The 22,119-nt window shown below is 36.5% G+C and overlaps 1 protein-coding gene across 6 annotated transcripts in view; it reads left to right on the top strand.

Annotated features, from left to right (window-relative positions):
* The window catches only part of CHM (CHM Rab escort protein), a 188,982-nt gene that overhangs the window by 65,184 nt on the left and 101,679 nt on the right, over positions 1 to 22,119 (top strand). For 4 of the 6 annotated variants that reach the window (XM_004064463.4, XM_055375409.1, XM_063703122.1 and 1 more), the window contains 3 exons: positions 1,162 to 1,234; positions 4,099 to 4,223; positions 19,075 to 19,462. In XM_004064463.4, coding sequence (XP_004064511.2) covers positions 1,162 to 1,234; positions 4,099 to 4,223; positions 19,075 to 19,462 — 586 coding nt within the window. The remainder of the gene's footprint in view (positions 1 to 1,161; positions 1,235 to 4,098; positions 4,224 to 19,074; positions 19,463 to 22,119) is intronic. The other 2 variants (XM_063703124.1, XM_055375410.1) reach the window with 1 other exon arrangement.

Genomic DNA, 22,119 nt, shown 5'->3' with positions numbered 1-22,119 from the left:
GGTCTTGCTATTTTGCACAGGCTGGTATTGAACTCCTGGGCTCAAGGACTCCTCTCTCTTCAGCCTCCCAAGTAGCTGGGATTACAGGTGTGTGCCACTGTGCCTGGCTGGAAGAGTAATTTTAGATATCACATTATAGGTTTTATTTTTTGTTTAATTGTTTAAAAACCTTTCATGGATTTTTATTTTATTAGAGAAACAGAGAAGCAAAAATGAAAATGGAAACAAAACCAAGAATCCCTCCCAAACAGAACCAGAATGGGTGTTGTAGGTGGGATCAAGTGTACTTGGGGGCTCATCATACAGAGTCAGTAAGTGCAATCATTTTACAAGGATCCGGAGGCCCAATATGCAGTGAAGAATTAAAGAGTTCTGGTTGCAAAAAATCCCAACTTAATGGTCTAATGTCTACAAGGTTTACCTGATCCTATTTAGGAGACCTCTGGGTTGTCCAAAACAGCGATCTTCACAGGACTGAGTAATGAAGAATAATAGCTCGCCCGGTTATTAGTGATAATTTTGTTTCTATTATACTTATTGCAAATATCTTGATGTGATGTGAATAACTGTTTCCCAGGATCTCCTTTTATTTTTGGCCCTAAAGGCTAAGAATAGCACAGGGTCTTCCACTTTATCTAGAGTAGCCAATTGTGTGTCTGTGTGTATGTGTATGTTTTGTGTTGGAGATGGGTTTGGTGGTGGTGGTGGTGGAGGTGGCGGAGGTGGTCGTGGAGGAGGAGGAGGAGATTTAAGTACTTACAGAAAACTTAGCAGTTTTTCAGTAGCTTTCTTTGAGATCTATCAAGGTTTTCTTCCTTGCCACATTTGTTAACCCAAGAGTCATATATATTCATGTTACCTGCTAAATGCCCATGTCAGGCGGTTCACATAATCAGTGGAGAAAGCTTTAAGGGAGCCAAAGATGTTTTTTAACTCCTTATGTGATGAAAAATTTCTTTTGGGATCTGAGAGGCCCACTTTTAGCCTACCACTTCCACTTATGTGAGCCTTCCAATTATGTGTACTTTTGAACTCTTGAGGCAATAATATTAAAAAGTGAAGTAAGTTTAAGGGTTAAAGATGGTTTGTTGATGAAGATCAGTGAATTGATTTTTATACCATTTTCTTTACTCTTTTTTTTTTTTTTTTTAATTGTTACAGAAGAAGCTACTATGGAGGAAACTGGGCCAGTTTTAGCTTTTCAGGACTATTGTCCTGGCTAAAGGAATACCAGGTAAAGTTTGTATCTGACCTTTTAATTTGCTTTGTTTTATTGTATGTTACATAGTAACCCTGCACTGAAGAAAACCCTAAGCTTCACCTGGAATACAGGATTGATTCTTTATTTTTATTCACTTATTTTACAAAAAAATATGTAAAGTCACCTTTTCAGCTAATATTTTCCCAATGTCTTTATCCCTTTTTAAATATAAATAGAGGTCGGGTGCGATGGCTCATGCCTGTAATTCCAGCGCTTTAGGAGGCCACGGTGGGCGGATCACCTGAGGTCAGGAGTTCGAGACCAGCCTGGCCGACATGGTGAAATCCCATTTCTACTAAAAACAGAAAAATTAGCTGGGCATGGTGGCACGTGCCTGTGGTCCCAGCTACTCAGGAGGCTGAGGCAGGAGAATCACTTGAACCTGGGAGGTGGAGGTTGCAGTGAGCCGAGACTGCACCTTTGCTCTCCAGCCTGGGCAACAGAGTGAGACTCTGTCTCAAAAAAAAAAAAAAAAAAAATATATATATATATATATATATATATATATATATATATACATGTATATATAAACAGAAATAGAAATGTTGGTTGAAGAGTAAACTGTTTGTACTTAATAACTATTTCCTAATTATTTATATGCCCAAATATAAGATAACAATTTTTTCCCCAAAATCATCTTTAGAAAAAATATGCTAGTCCTTATAAAATCTCACATTTACTGGTTGCTCTTAGAGTCAGTATATTTTGAACAAAAACCTTTTTTGAAAAAAAAAACCTAACAATTTGGGGAATATACATTAATTTGAAATGATCTCAGTGGTGATTTTGTATTTTATAGAGGTCACCTGACAGAATCAGCCAAAAGAAAAATCAAAGAAATTTAGTATGAATTCAGTAATTTTTTTTCTAAGAGTAGGATCTCAATACTAAGCTGTTGAATACCATTATAAAGAAACTGTTTAGGGATCACGTATAGCATAATATGGAGAGTCAGTTATGGAGTTTGCCAACTTTTATAAGACAGATTTAAAAAAAACTGTCCTACTCTTATGCAGATTGGTACATGTGACTTGAAATGAAATTTCTGCTGAGAGCATCATACAGAAGATCAGAAACTGCTGTATCGTAAAAGAATTTAGATGTTTGGAAAGGAGGATGATGTAGTCCAGAAAATTGTATTCAGTTAGCTAAGACTTGTTAAGCATTTATTATGTGCCAAGCACCATTGCATTGATTGATTGATTTAATCAATGTACATGACTTAATCAGTATACATGACTCAAAAAGTGCCTCTCATGATGACAAAGACACTGATATTGAAGATGCAGTGAAAATTCAGTTTGAATATTGTTGCATGAAATGAGTATAGAGAAACAAGCAGTATTTGTAAAGTAGCATTTCATATAATAATTCAAACTGTGTAAGTCAAGAGAGTAAATAAGTAGATATTTAACTGTTTAGTCTGTGCTTAAATATTCATGTATTTACTTTGATCAGAAACTCTTTTTTGCACCTTATTTTTGGGAAGTGTATGTGAGGGTCACCTTATATTTAGGCATATTTAGTACTTCCATGAGAAAATGTAGTGTAGATTCTCAAAACAACAACAAAATATACCCCAATAGTCTGAATGGAAATTAAAAAAAAATAAATTTGGTAATGTTTAATATTTATTCAAATAAAAATGTTTTTCTTGAAGTTTAGTTTATTTTAATGATAGTTTTACTCCAGAATCTTGACCCTGCCACTGTCTTTGTCTCTCCACTCCCTTTCCCTGGTCCACAGTTCTTTTCTTAGGCTGGTAACCTCATGTCTACACATTCAAAAATCTTGTATTTCACCTTCTCTTCTACTTATGTTTGGATGTTTAGTACTATCTAATATTATACTTGATAATAAGAGCTGTATGTCACTACTTTTCTTCAGTTTAAGATGTTAAACTCAGGACAACAAAGCCTTTTAAAAATATTTATTGCCTTTATGACATTTGTAAGTTTAAAAGTTTTCTGAGATGAATTTACTTAAAAGATATTGTAATTCTATTTTCCTACTAGTTCCTTCAGTATGTATAATACAGTGTCAAAAACTTTTCTCTGAGAAAGATGTGTATTAAACAGCTTAAGATTTTAAACAGATTAAAAATTGATCCTTGACATTTGAAAAAGGTATATCTTGACACCTTCAAAAATACTCTGTATTCAAATACTCCATAAAATATAATTAGGAATTACTGAACATTTTAATGGACCACTTTCAACCCTTAGTGAGAGTTTACGTGCTTTAGTAGACATTCTTGTTTTTTATTGTCTTTCTTGTTTTATAAGGTATTCAGGGACTTATTATACAGCCCTTAGTTATACTGGGCTGAATATTTTTCAGAAGTACTTTTATATGTAATCAAAATTTGATATGACTAGCGACCAACCTTCAAAGATCTGAAAATAAATAGAATGAAGTTATTTTGACTCTGCTGTTTTGACCAAAAAATGTAAAAAAAAAAGCCCTGTTTTTATTAGTAAGTAATGTATATAACAGATATACTTGATTCTCAGCAGATAGAGGGTTAGTTGTCCTAGTTCTTAAGCAATGTCTAAACAGCCATGTCTGAATGACTTTTTCAAAATTTCATATACCCTGATAGAAATCTGTAAATCAGATCTAGTTTTTGATAGTATAGATTTTACACATTGTTTTTCTCTCCTTCCTTTGAAGTTGAAACACTTGTTGGACTTTCTTTGGTGACTCTGAGGTGATATCCTTTGAGTTTTGGTAAGATGAAATAAGCATGAATTTAGACAAGAGGTAAATTTTCTCAGAAAATTACATGTTTCACACTGCCCATTTTGATTAAAACTTCTTATCTGTGTTTTGTTTAGGAAAACAGTGACATTGTAAGTGACAGTCCAGTGTGGCAAGACCAGATCCTTGAAAATGAAGAAGCCATTGCTCTTAGCAGGAAGGACAAAACTATTCAACATGTGGAAGTATTTTGTTATGCCAGGTATGAAAAGTATTTACTGCAGGTAAACTAAGTTAATGACTTTTTCACTTTTCTTCAGAAGAAGCCAACAATAAAGATTTATGTGGCATTGGTTGCTACAAGTCACATTAATATGCTGGTTTTGCCTGTTTTTAAATGTAACTTTCAGTTTTCTCTGTATAGGTAATAATGATAACATCTTACCTTAATGCCTCCGAATTTACCAAGCTGTTTTAAATATATTATCTCATTTGATCATTAAAACAATTCTGTGCTAGGGTAGGGCAGATAGTAGTATTAATAGTTGGATTTTTTTTATAGAATCCTCAATGGAACTTAAGGAGATTAAGTAGTTGCAGAAGGTCATGTGGCTTGGTAAATGGCAGGGCCACACTTAAGCTCCAGGGTGGTAGAGCTCAAGATTAAATTCCAGAGTTTTTCCTACTGCTCCAGTGTTCTTCCAACTATATCATCTTTCTTAGATAATACTCAGTGTAGCAAAATGGAAGATTATAATTTTTGAATAAATACATTTTGTGGGCATAATATTTGGGTACATATTTTGGTAAATTAGGATAGAACAGTGGGAAGTAATAATGTTTTAAGTATCTACCTCTGAGTGAGAGATTCACTGTTTAAAAACAATTGGATTAGTTTACTTTTTCAAATGATATATGATTGACAGGTTGAAAGGTAATAATCACATAGTGAAGCCATTCAAGTAGTTATAGAGTCCAGAGGTTTAGAACATCAGTCTGTCAGGCACTTTAATAGTAATTAAAACTTAAAATTCAATACACCAGAGATTCTTCAGGATACACTTTGTCATCTTACATATCATTGTTGTGGCAGAGTGTTAAGCATGAGCCTGTGAAAAGTTTGGTAACGTGCTTGACTTCTTAACCTATGTTCATATCTTTCATGTAAGTAGCATTCTTTCCCCATAATATACTGTTTGTGTTCTGTGATTTTCTGTAAAAGCACAGCCTTTGAAATGTCTGGTATAGATTATAATTTGTATAATGCTAAATGTCATTTGGTATGAAAAGGTACAGCTCACTAGATATTCTTCAGAGCCAGTGCTGAAAGATTTAAAACAGAAGATGATTTCAACTGAAAAGACATATGCTTTAACGAAATGAGGAATAAATATTTGGTAACTTTCTTGTGTGCTTTTGTGTGCCCATGAATATTACTTGACTACAATATAGTGACAGTCACACTGGCCTTCTGAGAGGTATTATACTTTTGTTACTTCAAGGCCACTGATTACTTTTTATGATAATTGAGGTTAATAGTTTCTAATGGCCGAGTTGATACATTTTGAGTGCAAAGAAAATTATCTAATTTTCATTTCCTGATCTCTTCAGTTTCATTTGTGTAACTTCTCAAAGTAGAAACTAAATGGTTGTTGGTGGAAGGTTTGTTTGAAGACAACGAAATAGAACTCTGTTATATGTTCCTCTTGCCAGTCAGAGCGTGGAGCATAAAGTGAACTGGGATAATGTTTTATATGTCTTAATTCAGTTGGAAAAGTTAGCTGGTTATTAATGTCATAGTAGTAAGCAGGAAAAACCTTGAGAACGTCAGGAAAGTAGAGAAAGTACAGAAAATCCATTTGTAAGGGCTATCTATAGTAAGTGCTGGCAACATGGGTAAATAGGACTAACAATATCTCACTTAGCCCCAGCAAGACTGGCATCCTTAATCTTTTGGATCATGTTCACAAACTTGAAATTATATGAAAGGGGCTAGGGCCAAAATAGTTGTCACAAAGTTTTACATTATACAGGAGGTTATCATCAGCACTCACTGACTTGAAAGCCTTAATTTATTTAATACATATTTCTGACAACCTCATTTTCTTCCTCTCTCTCTCTCTCTGTGTGTGTGTGTGTGTGTGTGTGTGTGTGTGTGTGTGTGTGTGTGTGTGTGTGTGTGTGTGTGTGTGTGTGTGTGTGTGTGTGTTTTCCCCCTAGCATTGTAGTTTAAAGCAGCAAATAGGAAAGGGGTATCTGCTAGAGGCAAGCAAACTGAGAACCACATGGAGACTAGGGTTATAGTCCTTAACTTGCTATGTGATACTGAGCAAGAGATGTCTCTATTTTGAGTCTATGTTTTGCCATTAATAAAACGTATTTGGAAGGGTTTGGACTAGGCGATCTCAGAAGTCTCTCTGGGCTCTAACATGCTACTATTTTTTTTTTTTTTTTTTTTTTTGAGACGGAGTCTTACTCTGCTGCTACCCAAGCTGGAGTGCAGTGGTGCGTGGTCTCTGCTCACCGCAAGCTCCGCCTCCCATGTTCACGCCATTCTCCTGCCTCAGCCTCCCGAGTAGCTGGGACTGCAGGCGCCTGCCACCACATCCGGCTAATTTTTTGTATTTTCAGTAGAGACGGGGTTTCACCGTGTTAGGCAGGATGGTCTCGATCTCCTGACCTCGTGATCCACCTGCCTCGGCCTCCCAAAGTGCTGGGATTACAGGCGTGAGCCACTGCGCTCGGCTCTAACATGCTACTATTTTAAGTGCTGCTTGGTAGAATAATAAAGGAGAAGACAGCATCGGCAAGCTGAAAGCAGACTTTGGGCCATTTAGTGTATGGGTAAGTGGCTTTTCATATCAGAAGATCCCTCAAGGCCGTCACTATATTATAGTACAGTATAACAGTTGATGATCACAGTTGTATTCCAGTGTCTTCAGGCAAAAGTTAAATAATGTTCTTTATCCTCCACTTGAAAAAGTAGAGGATTTGAAGTACGTTTTAGAAAGATGAGTATTAAAAATGATTAGAATAAAAATTGTAGCCTTTTAAGAGACGAGGTTTTGTTATCTAGAAAATTCTCTTATTTCCTCTTGAGTAAGTAAGAGTATCACTATATAGTAGATCTTTAACATTCTTAAAGGATACATTGCAAAATCTTCATGGATTCCCTTTTGTGAATAATGAAAAATATGGTACAGGTTTCTGGCTTTTTGTCATTGTTTTTTGAAACGTGTTAGTGATGCTAATGTTACATTTTGCAGATATGGAGTTTGTGTGTATTTAGTTCCATACAATTTTATCACATTTGTGGGTTCATGTATTCACTATCACAGTCAAGTTACAGAGCAGAACAGTTCTATCACCACAAGGACCCCTACTATTATTTTTCTGTAAGCACATCTGATCAACTTCTTACTCACCCCTGCCATTCATAACTCCTGACAATCACTAATCTGTTTTCCAGCTCTATAATCTTGTCATTTTAAGAATATTATGTAAATGGAACTGTATAGTATGTAATGTTTTGGCATGGGCTTTTTTTTTACTCAGCATAATTCCCTGGAGATTCATCCAGGTTGTTGTGTACATTAGTAGTTTGTTCATTTTTCATCACTGAATAGTATTCCACAGTAATGGGTTTACCACAGTTTGTTTAATCATTCACCCATTGAGAAACATCTGACTGTTTCTAGTTTTTGCTATTATAAATAAAGCTGTTATGCAATTTTGTGCATTGGTTTTCATGTGACTTTCTCTGGGATAAAAGTTTTCATTTCTCTGGGATAAATACCCAAGTGTATAATTGCTGGGTCATATGGTAATTGCATATTTAGTTTTAAAAGAAACTGCAGAGCTGTTTCAGAGGAGCTGTACTATTTTACATTCCCACCAGAAATGTGTAAGTAATCCAATTTCTCCACATACTTACCTTAATTTGGTGTTGTCACTTTCTTATTTTAGCCATTTTGATGGCTCATTTTGAATATTTTTTCATGTTCTCTTATTTGCCATCCATATACCATTTTTGGTGAAGTGTCTGTTCATGTCTTTTTCTTGTTTTTAAAATTGGAGTAGTTTTTTACTGTTGAGTTTTCAGAGTTAAAAAAAATCCATTCTAAATATGTGTCCTTTGTCAGATATGTGGTTGGAGAATATTTTCCCCATGTCTCTAGCTTGTCTTTTCATCCTCTTTAAATAGGATATTTTGCAGAGCAAATATTTTTAATCTTGATGAGGTCTAATTTATCAATTATTATTATTTTGATTATTTTGATTATTTTGGTGTGAAGTCTAAGAACTTTTTGCCTACCTATAGGTATAGATTTTCTCTTTTTTTTTTAATTATAGTTTTATGTTGTATGTTTAGATCAGTGTTCTTTTTTGTTTTTTGATCTAAGGATATCCAATTGCTTCAATACCATTTATTGAAAAGGCTATTCTTCCTCCATTGAATTACTTTTATACCTTGGTCAAAAATCAGTTGATTGTACTTGGATGGGTCTATTTTGAGGTTCTTTATTCTGTTCGATCTATATGTTTTTTCCTACACCAATACCACATTATCTTTATTACTGAAGCTATGTGATAGGCTTTACTATCAGATAAATTCCTCCCAATTTATTTTTCCTTGTCAAGATTGTTTTAGATATTCTAGAGTTTGTGCCTTTCCATATAAATGTTTAAATAAGCTTGTCTATGTCTAAAGAAAAATCTTGCTGAGATTTTGATAACAATTACTTTGATAATATAGTTTGGGAGGATTGACCTCTTTATTATTTTGAGTCTTCCAATCTATGAACATGGTATGTCTCTCTACTTATGAAGCTCATCTTTGATTTTCTTCAATAGAATTTTGTAATTTTCAGCATACTGATCCTGTACCTGTTTTACTAATTGCATACCTAAATATTTAATTTTCTTTGGAACAATTATAAATGGTATTGTCTTTTTAATTTTGGTTTTCACATATTCATTGCTACTATCTAGCAATGCACTTGCCTTTTATGTTTTGATTTTGGATATTTCTTGAAATCTTGCTGAATTTACTTCCCAGTTCTGGAAGCTTTTTTGTAGATTGCTTGGGATTTTCTACCTAGATAATTATGTGTACAGTAAAGAGGAAAAGTTTTATGCCTTTCTTTTCACTGGCTGCTTTTTTGCTTGTTGGTTTTGTTTTGTTTTTAAGAATCTATTTTCTCTTGTGAGTCATGTGTTTTCCATCCACAGCCATATGGCAACAGGTTAATTGTGTTTTCTACTTATCCTTAGGCTCACTTAATAAGCCCTACTTTGTTCTTTTTTCCCAGAAAGGAAGTTCTCATCACTTCCTGAGGGCATTTTAATTATATGCTAATGCTGGGCAATCATGTCTCTCATTTGCTGAATATATTGTTCTTGCACATGGTGTCTCAGCATATGCAATTCAAATCCATAATCTGGCCAAATGACAAATTACCAAAAGTACTACCCTTAAATGATCATTCATGCCAAGAGTTTACTGTATTTGCTTGTATCAAGCAAGTAAATAGATATAAGTCAAACTTGAATCATTGGTGCACTATATATGTGGGATATTGTTTTAAATGTTTTTGTAAATTTCCAAAACATCATGTAAAAATTACTTTACTTATAATGATATGAAGGCTAAAATATTATGACATGTCTTGTCACTTTAGACCAGATGACTTAGCTTATTTATAGAGTTGGTGTATATTAGGGTAGAATCTATGGTTTGATTTCTTTCTTTCTTTCTTTTTTTTTTTTTTTGTCGAGACAGAGTCTCACTCTGTCACCACACTGGAGTGCAGTGGCGCGATCTCAGTTCATTGCAACCTCTGCCTCCCGGGTTCAGGTGATTCTCCTGCCTCAGCCTCCCGCGTAGCTGGGACTACAGGCACGTGCCACCATGTGCAGCTAATTTTTGTATTTTTAGTTCAGACGGGGTTTCACCATGTTGGCCAAGATGTTTTCGATCTCTTGACCTCATGATCTGCCCGCCTTAGCCTCCCAAAGTGCTGGGATTACAGGCATGAGCCACCATGCCCGGCCTATGGTTTGATTTTCATATATGCCACTTGATTTTTTAACATTAAGGAAGAGTAAAATGTGTATTTCTTGGTTATAAACAATGTTATAGCCATACCGATGAGAGGTGACAGCGTGCTGGCAGTCCTCAGAGCCCTCGCTTGCTCTTGGCGCCTCCTCTGCCTGGGTTCCCACTTTGGCGGCACTTGAGGAGCCCTTCGGCCCGCCGCTGCATGTGGGAGCCCCTTTCTGGGCTGGCAAGGCCAGAGCCGGCTCCCTCAGCTTGCAGGGAGGTGTCGAGGGAGAGGCACGAGGGGGAACCGGGGCTGCGCGCGGCACTTGAGACCCAGCTGGAGTTCTGGGTGGGCGTGGGCTTGGCGGTCCCGCACTTGGAGCTGCCGGCCGGCCCTGCCGGCCCCGGGCAGTGAGGGGCTTAGCACCCGGGCCAGCGGCTGCGGAGGGTGTACTGGGTCCCCCAGCAGTGCCAGCCCACCTGCGCTGTGCTCAATTTCTCACCGGGCCTTAGCTGCCTTCCCACGGGGCAGGCCTCGGGACTGCAGCCCGCCATGCCTGAGCCTTCCCCTGCCTCCGTGGGTTCCTGTGCAGCCCGAGCCTCCCCAACGAATGCCGCCCCCTGCTCCACGGCGCCCAGTCCCATCGGGCGCCCAGTCCCATCGACCGCCCAAGGGCTGAGGAGTGCCAGCGCATGGTGCGGGACTGGCAGGCAGCTCCACCTGCAGCCCTGGTGCGGGATCCACTGGGTGAAGCCAGCTGGGCTCCTGAGTCTGGTGGGGACGTGGAGAGTCTTTATATCTAGCTCAGGGATTCTAAATACACCAATCAGCACCCTGTGTCTAGCTCAGGGTTTGTGAGTGCACCAATCGACACTCTGTATCTAGCTGCTCTGGTGGGGCCTTGGAGAACCTTTATGTCTAGCTCAGGGATTGTAAACACACCAATCAGCACCCTGTGTCTAGCTCAGGGTTTGTGAGTGCACCAATCGACACTCTGTATCTAGCTGCTCTGGTGGGGCCTTGGAGAACCTTTATGTCTAGCTCAGGGTTTGTAAATACACCAATCGGCACTCTGTATCTAGCTCAAGGTTTGTAAACACACCAATCAGCACCCTGTGTTTAGCTCAAGGTTTGTGAATGCACCAATCGACACTCTATCTAGCTGCTCTGGTGGGGCCTTGGAGAACCTTTGTATCTATAGTCTGTATCTAACTAATCTGATGGGGATGTGGAGAACCTTTATATCTAGCTCAGGGATTGTAAAGCACCAATCAGCACCCTGTCAAAACAGACCACTTGGCTCTACCAATCAGCGGGATGTGGGTGGGGCCAGATAAGAGAATAAAAGCAGGCTGCCCAGCCAGCAGTGGCAACCCGCTCGGGTCCCCTTCCACACTGTGGAAGCTTTGTTCTTTCGCTTTTTGCAATAAATCTTGCTGCTGTTCAGTCTTTGGGTCCACGCTGCTTTTATGAGCTGTAACACTCACCACGAAGATATGCAGCTTCACTCCTGAGCCCAGCGAGACCACGAGCCCACCGGGAGGAACGAACAACTCCAGACGCTCTGCCTTAAGAGCTGTAACATTCACCGCGAAGGTCTGCAGCTTCACTCCTAAGCCAGCGAGACCACGAACCCACCAGAAGGAAGAAACTCCGAACACATCTGAACATCAGAAGGAACAAACTTCAGACGCGCCACCTTAAGAGCTGTAACACTCACCGCGAGGGTCCGCGGCTTCATTCTTGAAGTCAGTGAGACCAAGAACCCACCAATTCCGGACACACCGATAGCCTTCTAATATTTTATCTTTGATTGCAAGGAGGACTGGGTGAAAATTCAAATGGATTAGTGCAAACCCATTACCACTGCTTGGAAAATACGTCAAAGTATTTGGGCAATATAATTCTAATATGTGTATTCTAATATAAATATATAGGGTGTATTTATATATTATGTATTCTAATATAAATATATAGGATAGTTATTTTTTGATTACCATGACTTATTTAAAAAATATTCTGAAGTATTATTCAACTTAAAGGTTTTCATGATCATTTCAACATTAATACGTTGGGTATTGCAAAACAGGCTAAAGACTAAAATGTAAATTGTAGTAATTATTCTATCATAGGCTAGGTTCAAGCATCATAGACTGTAAAGAACTATCCAGATTGTTTTATCAGAGCTTTGTTTTCCTGATTCTTCCTTACAATAAGTGGGCTACTTAATATTTTGGACCTAAAATATTTTTGCTACACAAAGATTGTTTTTCATTGAATTGATTACACAATCGAGTTATGGAAGGGAGATGAAAAAGGACTAGTGTGTATTGGATATTATCTTTGTGGCAACTGCTGTAACCTATTGCTTTACATATTAATTTCATTTATTCTGTGCAGCAGTCATGTGCATGAGCTATAGGTACATCTTACTGACAAACAGAAGCTCAAGGAATGCTAGAGATAGCAGAGCCAAATTTGAACTTGTGTTTTTCTAACTCAAAAACCTGTACTATTTCCATTGTATCATGTTGTATTTCAGTCATCAGGTAAACACATGTATGCACATCAAGGGAACCAACCGTTCCACCAAGTGAATAAAGTATTTCCTTTGTGAAGACTAGCACCTAAGAAAGTGCATTTACTTCTTTAATTTACTGGAATACTATATAGTATTGTAATGTAGTTATATCTGTAATGAGAAATTAAAGTGCCTAACTCCCAGCGTTAGGAAGCTATGGGAAGAATCCAATATTCTTTAGTTGTTGAGACCAGTTTATATGCCATGGGATTTTTTAAATTGATACATAATGTATATATTCATGGGATACAATATGTTTTGATACATATAAACATTGTGGAATGATCAAATGATCAAATTAGGCTAATTAGCATATCCATCACCTTAAACCTTTATTATTTTTTGTGAGAACATTCAGAATCATCTCTTCTAGCTATTTGAAGTATACAATGCATTATTGTTAGCTATACTCACCTTACTGTGTGATAGAGTACCAGAATGTATTCCTCCTACCTAACTGTAACATTATACCCATTGACCAACCTCTCCTCATCTTCCCCTCCTTCCTGTTCTCCCCAGTCTCTGGTAACCACTATCAAGTTTTTTAGATTTCACATATGAGTGAGATCATTCAGTATTTTTCTTTCTGTTCTCAGCTTATTTCACTTAATATAATGTTCTCCAGGCTCATCCATGTTGTCACAAATGACAGGATTTAATTTTTTATGGCTGTGTAGTATTCTATTGTGTATATATGCCACATTTTCGTTATTAATTCATTTGTTGATGGGCATTTAAGTTGATTCCATATTTTGGCAATTGTGAATAGTGCTCCAATAAACATGGGAGTGCAGATGTCTCTTCAACCTACTGATTTCATTTCCTTTGGCTGTATACCCAGTAGTGAGGGTGAAGATTGCTGGATCATATGATAGATTTATTTTTAATTTTTTGAGGAACTTCTGTACTGTTTTCCATGATGGCTGTACTGATTTGCATTCCTACCAACAGTGTGTGAGAGAGTTCTTCTTTCTTACCATGTAATAGTTTCATAGTTTATGTGGGGAAATAAAAGTAGCTATTGTTTCTAGTTTTAGATCTTGAACAGACTATAAAAAGGTGCAATATATTAATTCACACTTAAGTCACACAAACTCAAGTTATTCTTAGGTAAAATATCGTTGCTTGTTAATTGCATAAAGTCATCTAGTTTCTTTAGTGAGAAGAGATTTTATCTTTCTAAAATATTAACAATAGCTTTATACATTTTCTGTCCTATTTTCTGCATTTTACTGAACATTGTTTCCCTTTTTCTGGTATAATATTAAAGCAGGATGGAAACTTATTTGTTACCTTCAAATGAACCAACTCTAATGTATTCATACCAAAAATAAAGATTTTTTTGTAATAGGAATCTAAAATTCTACTGATTTATTTTGAATTCTTAAATTTCCACTTAAAAATTATACAAGCAACAGGAGCTTCTTGAACACGAATACTTCTAATTTAGATGAAACGAATACAAATAAAATGTAAAATCACCTGTAATTTTTACAGTTTAGAGGAAATTACTCATCACTGTCTACAGTTAAGTGTGTTTTAGGCCAGAATTGAAACACTGCCCAACTAAATGTGGTTTAAACAAGTCCATAGGTAAGTGGGTGGGTGGGTAGGTAGAGGATTTGTAATTGTGCTGCTTCAGCCCATCAGAACCCTGGGGCAGCACTCCACGCTTCTCTTAGCCTTCCATTTGGAGTTACAAGATGTTTGCCAGGATTTCAAAGAGGTTCTCACATAAGAAAAAAACCTCTAAACATGAGGAAAAGGGGAAGAGGTTTTCTTAACATGTTTATGCTTTTTTATTTTACTGGAAAATCTTCAACAAGGGCCCCCATCAGACTCATCATTATCTTATTGGCTAAAACTGGATAATGTACTCACTTCTAAATCAATCACCAGCAAAGGGAGGTAAAATTATCATAATTGGTTTTGATCTGTCATGATCCATCCCCAAGGACTGAGCAGCTTCTCTCTAATATTGGAACAAAATTGGAGCTCTTAAAGCAAGGAGAAAAAGGGTATTTGTTGTTGAGTAGACAACCAACAGTCCTGCTGTACACCATTTTATGAAGTTTTGTTCTTGGGTAAACATGACAAGAGGTTGATATTTCACCTGTATTCTATAGTATGTGTTAATGTTTTAGGTTGGTAACAAACTGGGAAATATATATCTACCAATGTATCATATTGCAGCAATTCAAAATTGATTTCACTTTTTATATTGCTATTTTGTAGAACAACAATTTCTGAATAGTCTGATTTTTGTAATTCTTATGAATAGCCATTAAACATTTATTTTAGGAATAAACAGCTGGGTAGCAGTATAATATATACTGTGAAAATCAGAAATAAATGGCCTTAGAACAAAGTATAAACATCAAAGTAAAAGAATACAATGTGTGCAGCAAGTCGTATTGGGTAAGAAAAGGTGCAAATGGCTGAAAAATAAATGGTGAACACCTGTGCTGAATAAATTAAACACCTGTTCCTCAGTTTTTCATTTGATTCCTCTAAAAGGCTGTTACAAGGTATTCATAAGACACATTTACTTTGAGGTGTTTCTTTGTTATTACTATTAATTGGGAAGCAGTACTAGGTGATATCAGAATTTATACCTCCAAACTCTCAGAGTAATATATGAATTTTGGCAATTAGTGAAAAATGCATTTACAAAAAGCAGTGTTAAGCAGTTTTTATTAAGAAAAATTATCTAAAAAATATTGTTGTATTATAAATGACCTTTGGAATTAAAGCTAGCAATGTAAATGACACTAAATTTAATTTGTGAAATCAATTTTGATAGTGAACATTTTTATAAGAACTAATGATGCAGATTGTTTTCCTTTAGATAAACAGTCTGCAGCTTAAGATGGTTCGACTTAATGATTTTTCAACTTTGTAATGATTTTATTGGGGTACTAAATGCACTTTGTCTTACTATATTGGGTTTATCAGGACGTAACCCCATCATAAGTCGAGGAGCACCTGTGTATGTTAAAATCATTGTAATATCTTAGAACTCCAAGGTTCATTTGAAGGCTTATAATGCAGCTGCATTGTTTTGTAATTGGTAAATGTGTTTTTATAGTTTTCAAACACTTTTAAATTAGTAGAATTGAACTATTACTGGATTCTGAGGTTTTCTCTGAAAGGTTGAATATCTTTTTAAGAAAATGTCTTTTACCACAGTATAAAGTTTTAAATTTGGGGAAAGATAACCCTTTTAGATGAACAGAATTTTGCTTTCTGAGGATGTAAGTGGAGTTTTAGGAGCTTTTGGGTGTCTTTATATTTTCTCATTAGGTATTAACTTCAACCTTGGCAGAACTCCAAAAATACTGTGGTTGTTTTTAATGGAAAGTGAGGACAGTGTCGTGTTTTTATTGCTTGTGTTTTCCGTAGTGCTAGGAATCTCACCAAATTATAATGTTGAGAACAGTAAAACGATAGTTTATTGATGTAGAAAAAATTTCCGAAGAATAATTTCTTCTCTTCGCTTATACCTTTAATTAAGTATTTTGACTTATATCTTCCAGGTTGTCCAATACTGGTTAATGTATTTCATTCACTCTATAGGGCCCTCATCACAGAATGTAATAGAGAACCACTGACTAGATCATTTGCTATGCTCAGTTTTCACAGTGTCATCGTCATAGTCTGTAATAAGAGAAGTTGCCATATTTTTCTTATCTGTAAAGTGTAATTAATTATCCTTTCATTTCGTAAAATTAAAGGCATGGAACTTTTGCTTTAAGAGTTAGGCATGGAACTTTTACTGAAAAACAAAAAATTAGGCGTGGAACTTTTGCTGAAAATTGTCCCCTTAGATCCCTCATGGAACACACTTTAGTTTTGTTGGTTTTCAAAATAATAAAAGTGAATACAGAGTGTGAACAATTCTGTAGAAAATATATAAATCACCTTTCATATTATGACTCTTCATTCTTAATGCTGTTAATAGCGATGCTATTATGTGCTTATATGGCCAATGGGCTTTTGTCATGTGAATGCAGAAAACCTAGGTATACAGGTTTTGAGTTGACTGTTCAGCTGTGGGCAGTTTAACAATATCTTATTTTTGAGTAGTTTTTTTTTTTTTTTTTTTTTTTTTTTTAATACGGAGTTTTGCTCTTGTTGCCCAGGCTGGAGTGCAATGGGACGATCTTGGCTCACTGCTACCTCCGCCTCCCGGGTTCAAGCGATTCTCTGGCCTCAGCCTCCCAAGTAGCTGAGATTACAGGTGCCCACCACCACGCCCAGCTAATTTTTGTATTTTAGTAGAGACTAGGTTTCACCATGTTGGTCAGGCTAGTCTTGAACTCTTGACCTCAAGTGATCCACCCACCTCGGCCTACCACAGTGCTGGGATTACAGGTGTGAGCCACCGTGCCCGGCCTGATTAGTATCTTATCTTTGATTAACCTTTTAGAGTTTATAAACTACTTTTCATATATGTTAGCTTTCTTATCTCACAACAGTTTCATAAAAGGTAAGGCAAATGGACTGATCCCCATTTTATATGTGGTGAATCAGAGAGATTAAATGACTTGCCAAGTATTTCCTAAGTGATAAATCTAGGATAGAACGTGGGTGTTTTCCTCACTTTGGTTTCCTAGATCTCAAAAATATTCATGTAACATTAATGATATCAATTTGTTTTTTCATTAGATTTTATTAGAATTACTATAACAGTAAATATGGCATTTTATTTCTTGACATTTGAGTGTTATTCTTTCATTGTCCCTCTTTTTTTTTTGTAGTGTTCATTGTGTTATTTTTAATAAGGCACTTATTTTTTTCACTTAACTCAGACTTTCTAATTTACAATACCGTGTTTTTTTCTTGGCCTTATTTTTTGTGTTTTTTGCAACAAGTTTGTTTCGCATTTGAAACAAAAATAGTCTTTGCACGTATAAACCATTATTAATCAAGCATTTACTGGATACCACATCTATAGAGCAGTGTGGTAGGTGTCGTGAGGGGCACAGAAGGAGCGGTGCTAAGGTATTCCCTCAAGGAATTACAGTCTGATTCAGAAGATAAAGGATATACTGGAAAACCAAAGGACTATTAAAAAGGAATGGATAAATACATGCAAGGTAAACTGCATATGTGTATTATGGGAGCATGGTATAATAGAGTGATGAGTGTAATTGGACTAAGGAAGACTAATTGGAAGTTAAATTTAAACTTTTTCTTAAAGTAGTTTGTTAAAGTATGTGATTATGTTTGAGAATGGAAGAATTGTGATATTATGCAGAGTGGGAAGAAAAGGACAGAAGAAACAAATGATATGAACCAAACTGTCATGATTTGACAATTAGAATTGATAAATTCGGAGTTAGAGATGCCATGTTGGAAAGTAGGTGGAGATGAAACCAGAAGATTAGTAAATAAGGAAGGTGGTTTGGTTTAGAAACAGGAAGAGGAAGATTTTTTTGTGGGGTATTTGATATAAGGAAGGGCTACTGTTAGGGCTACTGTTAGTCAACTAGCAGATTTTTACTTGCCAAGACCAATCACATACAAGGCATTGTGCCAGGTACTGAGCAGTGTGGCAACTCAGTGAAAATAGTGGGTTCTGTGGAGGATAAAATATCATACAGAAATTCATAAAGCAGGCAGACTGAATGGGACCCTGTTCTATAAATCAAGACAATGGTGGACTGAGAATGTTAACTCCAATAATAAATTTGGAAATGGGGCTTCGACTAGAGTAATAGACATGAGTACTAAAATAGGCAGGAAATTATACAGAAAGGTCCTATTAGATACCACATTGTGATAGGCCAACTTAATCTTTTCAAGGCAGATATTTTTCCCTTTATTGAAGGTCTTCTGTCGTATCACCAAGTCAGGAATTCCTCAGTAATAATCATCTTTGATAACTACCACTGTTGAGTATTTACTATGTCCCAGGCACTGTGTCAGGCTCTTTGCATGCAGTACTTAATTTAATCTTCAAAACAACCTTGTGGTAGGTGGTATTATCTCTGTGTCATAGATGGGTAATTTAGGTGGTCTCAGAGAGGGTAATTTAGGTAATTACCTAAATTTAGGGTAATTTAGGTAATTACCTAAATTTAGGGTAATTTAGGTGGTCTCAGAGAGGATACATAAGTATCTAAGTTCGCAGAGCTTACTAGTCATATGGTCAGGGTTTGAACCAAGATCTGTTATTCTGAAGACTGTGTTCTTCATCACTGTGATAATTTGCTTCCAATACAGTTCCCCTGTCCGCCTTAAATTCTCAAAAATGTGCATGTGACATGAAATCTTTATATCTTTCAAATCTTAATTTTGTTTCATATTTTACTGAAACGTTAATAGATCAATGTTTAATGTCTGAGTCACATAAGCAAAACGTACACTGAACTTGATAAAAGGGGTAAGGGAATAAAAGTTGCTGTGAAAAGTTAAAGCAATATAAAAATGTAGCAGGGTAGAATTATCAAAAGCCTGGTGTTTATTATTATATTTCTTATTAGTCAGGATTTGCATGAAGATGTCGAAGAAGCTGGTGCACTGCAGAAAAATCATGCTCTTGTGACATCTGCAAACTCCACAGAAGCTGCAGATTCTGCCTTCCTGCCTACGGAGGATGAGTCATTAAGCACTATGAGCTGTGAAATGCTCACAGAACAAACTCCAAGCAGCAATCCAGAGAATGCGCTAGAAGTAAATGGTGCTGAAGTGACAGGGGAAAAAGAAAACCATTGTGATGATAAAACTTGTGTGCCATCAACTTCAGCAGAAGACATGAGTGAAAATGTGCCTATAGCAGAAGATACCACAGAGCAACCAAAGAAAAACAGAATTACTTACTCACAAATTATTAAAGAAGGCAGGAGATTTAATATTGATTTAGTATCAAAGGTAAGTACTAATTTTACCCATCTTTGCACTGAAAACAGTATCTGGGCCCATAAACCCAGTTTTTGTAATTCTCTGAGATGCAGAACATTTTTTGTAAAGAGATAGTAGCCAGATGTTTGTAATTCATTTAAAATATTCCTTAAGTACAAATTAAAAACACATTTAAAGTGCTCACATTAAAATGCTTTAATTATGTTTTTAATCTATACCTGAAGAATACTTTTGTGCTTGAGCACATACTACAACCTAATATTCTCTGGACACTATGAATTCTATCAAAAGAAAAATTCTGATGAACCTGTTTAGAAATCCATGTTATTTACAGTCAATTTCCATCGATTCTTTTAGCCTTTATGTATAGTAACTATTTTCACGACTGTATGATGATGAATACTCAGAATAAACTAATGAATTTTTACAAATCGTGTTCACATGGACACAGCGAGGGGAACATCACACACCAGGGCCTGTCGGGGTTGGGGGTTAGGGAAGGGATAGCATTAGGAGAAATACCTATGTAGATGATGGGTATGTAGATGACGGGTTGATGGGTGCAGCAAAACACCATGGCGTGTGTATACCTATGTAACAAATCTGCACTTTCTGCACATGTATCCCAGAACTTAAAGTATAATTTAAGAAAAAAGTCTCAAAAAAATCATGTGTTCAGGTTTGAAAGCTTCAGAGGAAAATTTAATAGTGATGGAGGCAGGAAGGCTGGGAAGAAAGCTATTGTCTTCAGCTATGTTCCTGAACATAACTAACTTGAACGTTAGTTCACTGTAACTTCACAGGAGGTCCCTCCATCTTAGAAGGGTACAATATTGCATTTGGTTTATAGGAAGCAAGACTATTTTTAGTGCAAAAGAATAGAAAATCAGTAAGATAAAGGATTATGGCCTTAAAGGGTCATGATACAAGACAGGGTAAAAGTAGAGAAAAACAGACTAAATCCTGTAAGTTGAGAGCTGACAATAAGTAATTGAAAAGAAGTAGGAGAGGATAGTGAATAGCACAAGACTTGCCACAGAACTAGCACAGAACTAGGCTTTTCAATTTAATGTACTTTCTTCAAGTTCCAAGTGACAGGGGACAGAGAGGGACCAAAACATTTCCCTTGACAAGTTGTTTCTGCAAATCCCATATCCTCATACTCTTGCTCCCTTTGAACTTGATGCCTGAAAATATAAATATCTTTTTACTACCCATTTTTCTTTCTGTCTGTCATGTAGCACTCTGTGTCTGATTTTGCATAGTTGGCTATTGCATTGGTTCTACTTCATACTTCCGTACTATCTCTCCCACCTCCATCTACTTTGACCCTGTCATGATTTGAAATCTAGCATTTTTTCCACATTACCTTGGCTGTTCATCTGTGGATGGAAGTTTAATCCTAGCTCACTGATAACCTTCCTGGTCCCATGAGCAGTACGCTATGAAATAGGTTAAACAAAACATAAAAACTGAACAAGTCAAATAACAAATGGGCTTTGTGTGACAATTCCATTTTGAAGTAATTACTTGGAATTTGGAATGTTTTACCTAAATAAATGATGATATAAATGTGGTTAAGAATCAAGGCTATTTCATAAAAGTCTGTAACTTTTATGTTAGCTGAAATTTAGTATATATCTTGCAAAGGGAAATGGTAGAAGACGGTGCTGTTTCAATTGTAGGAATTGATGTAGAAAATTATTCAGTTGTATAAGAAAATGAATGCTAGTTGTGGGAGGAAAAAGACAATTGAATTATAAGTTGACACATTTGAAGATACCCTGAAGGAGACTTCTGGGTATTTTCATCGGTTTGAATGGTTAGTAATAACCAGTTCTCTTATGGTAAGTAAAAACCAAACATGTCTAGAGGCAGTGGACTAGGCAGTTGGGACTGCGTCCTGCAGAGTTTCATGGGTTCATACGTTCTACAAAATAACTAATAAACATTTAATGTACTCATTTTCAAAACCAGAAGTATCTTAATCACATATAACCATAGTAATACAGGAGATTAATTTTCCGTTTTTAAAATGTAAGTCATTTAATACATATTCAGTGCATGCTAGATGGAAAGCAATGTATTCCATGTTATTGGGGCAATTGGTCACTCCTTAGAAATTTCATCTGTTCTAATAATTGCAGTTAATAAATGTCTAAGTTTAGGATGATTGCCAAATATCTATCTTAAAGCCCTAAAGCCCTACCTCTTTTTTTTTTTTTTTTTTTTTTTTGAGACGGAGTCTTGCTCTGTTGCCAGGCTGGAGTGCAGTGGCGCCATCTCAGCTCACTGCAACCTCCGTCTCCTGGATTCAAGTGATTCTCCTGCCTCAGCCCCCTGAGTAGCTAGGACTACAGGCGCGTGCCACTATGCCTGGCTAATTTTTGTATTTTTAGTAGAGATGGGGTTTCACCATGTTGGCGAGGATGGTCTCGATCTCTTGACCCCGTGACCTGCCTGCCTTGGCCCTCCAAAGTACTGGGATTACAGGCGTGAACCACCGTGCTCGTCCAAAGACCTACCTCTTTTCTAAAGTCCAACTCAGTATCTCCAAACTAGTTGACATTTCTATATGCGTTCAACCTCAAAGACATCATGATATAATTAACAAATACTGTGGGGCTTTACAGTTGACAATACACATTCATGTATATAGCCTTTTA

The sequence above is a fragment of the Gorilla gorilla genome, chromosome X (genome assembly GCF_029281585.2).
Source record: "Gorilla gorilla gorilla isolate KB3781 chromosome X, NHGRI_mGorGor1-v2.1_pri, whole genome shotgun sequence".
Classification (NCBI taxonomy): Eukaryota; Metazoa; Chordata; class Mammalia; order Primates; family Hominidae; genus Gorilla; species Gorilla gorilla.
This window is presented reverse-complemented; position numbering and strand designations above follow the sequence as displayed.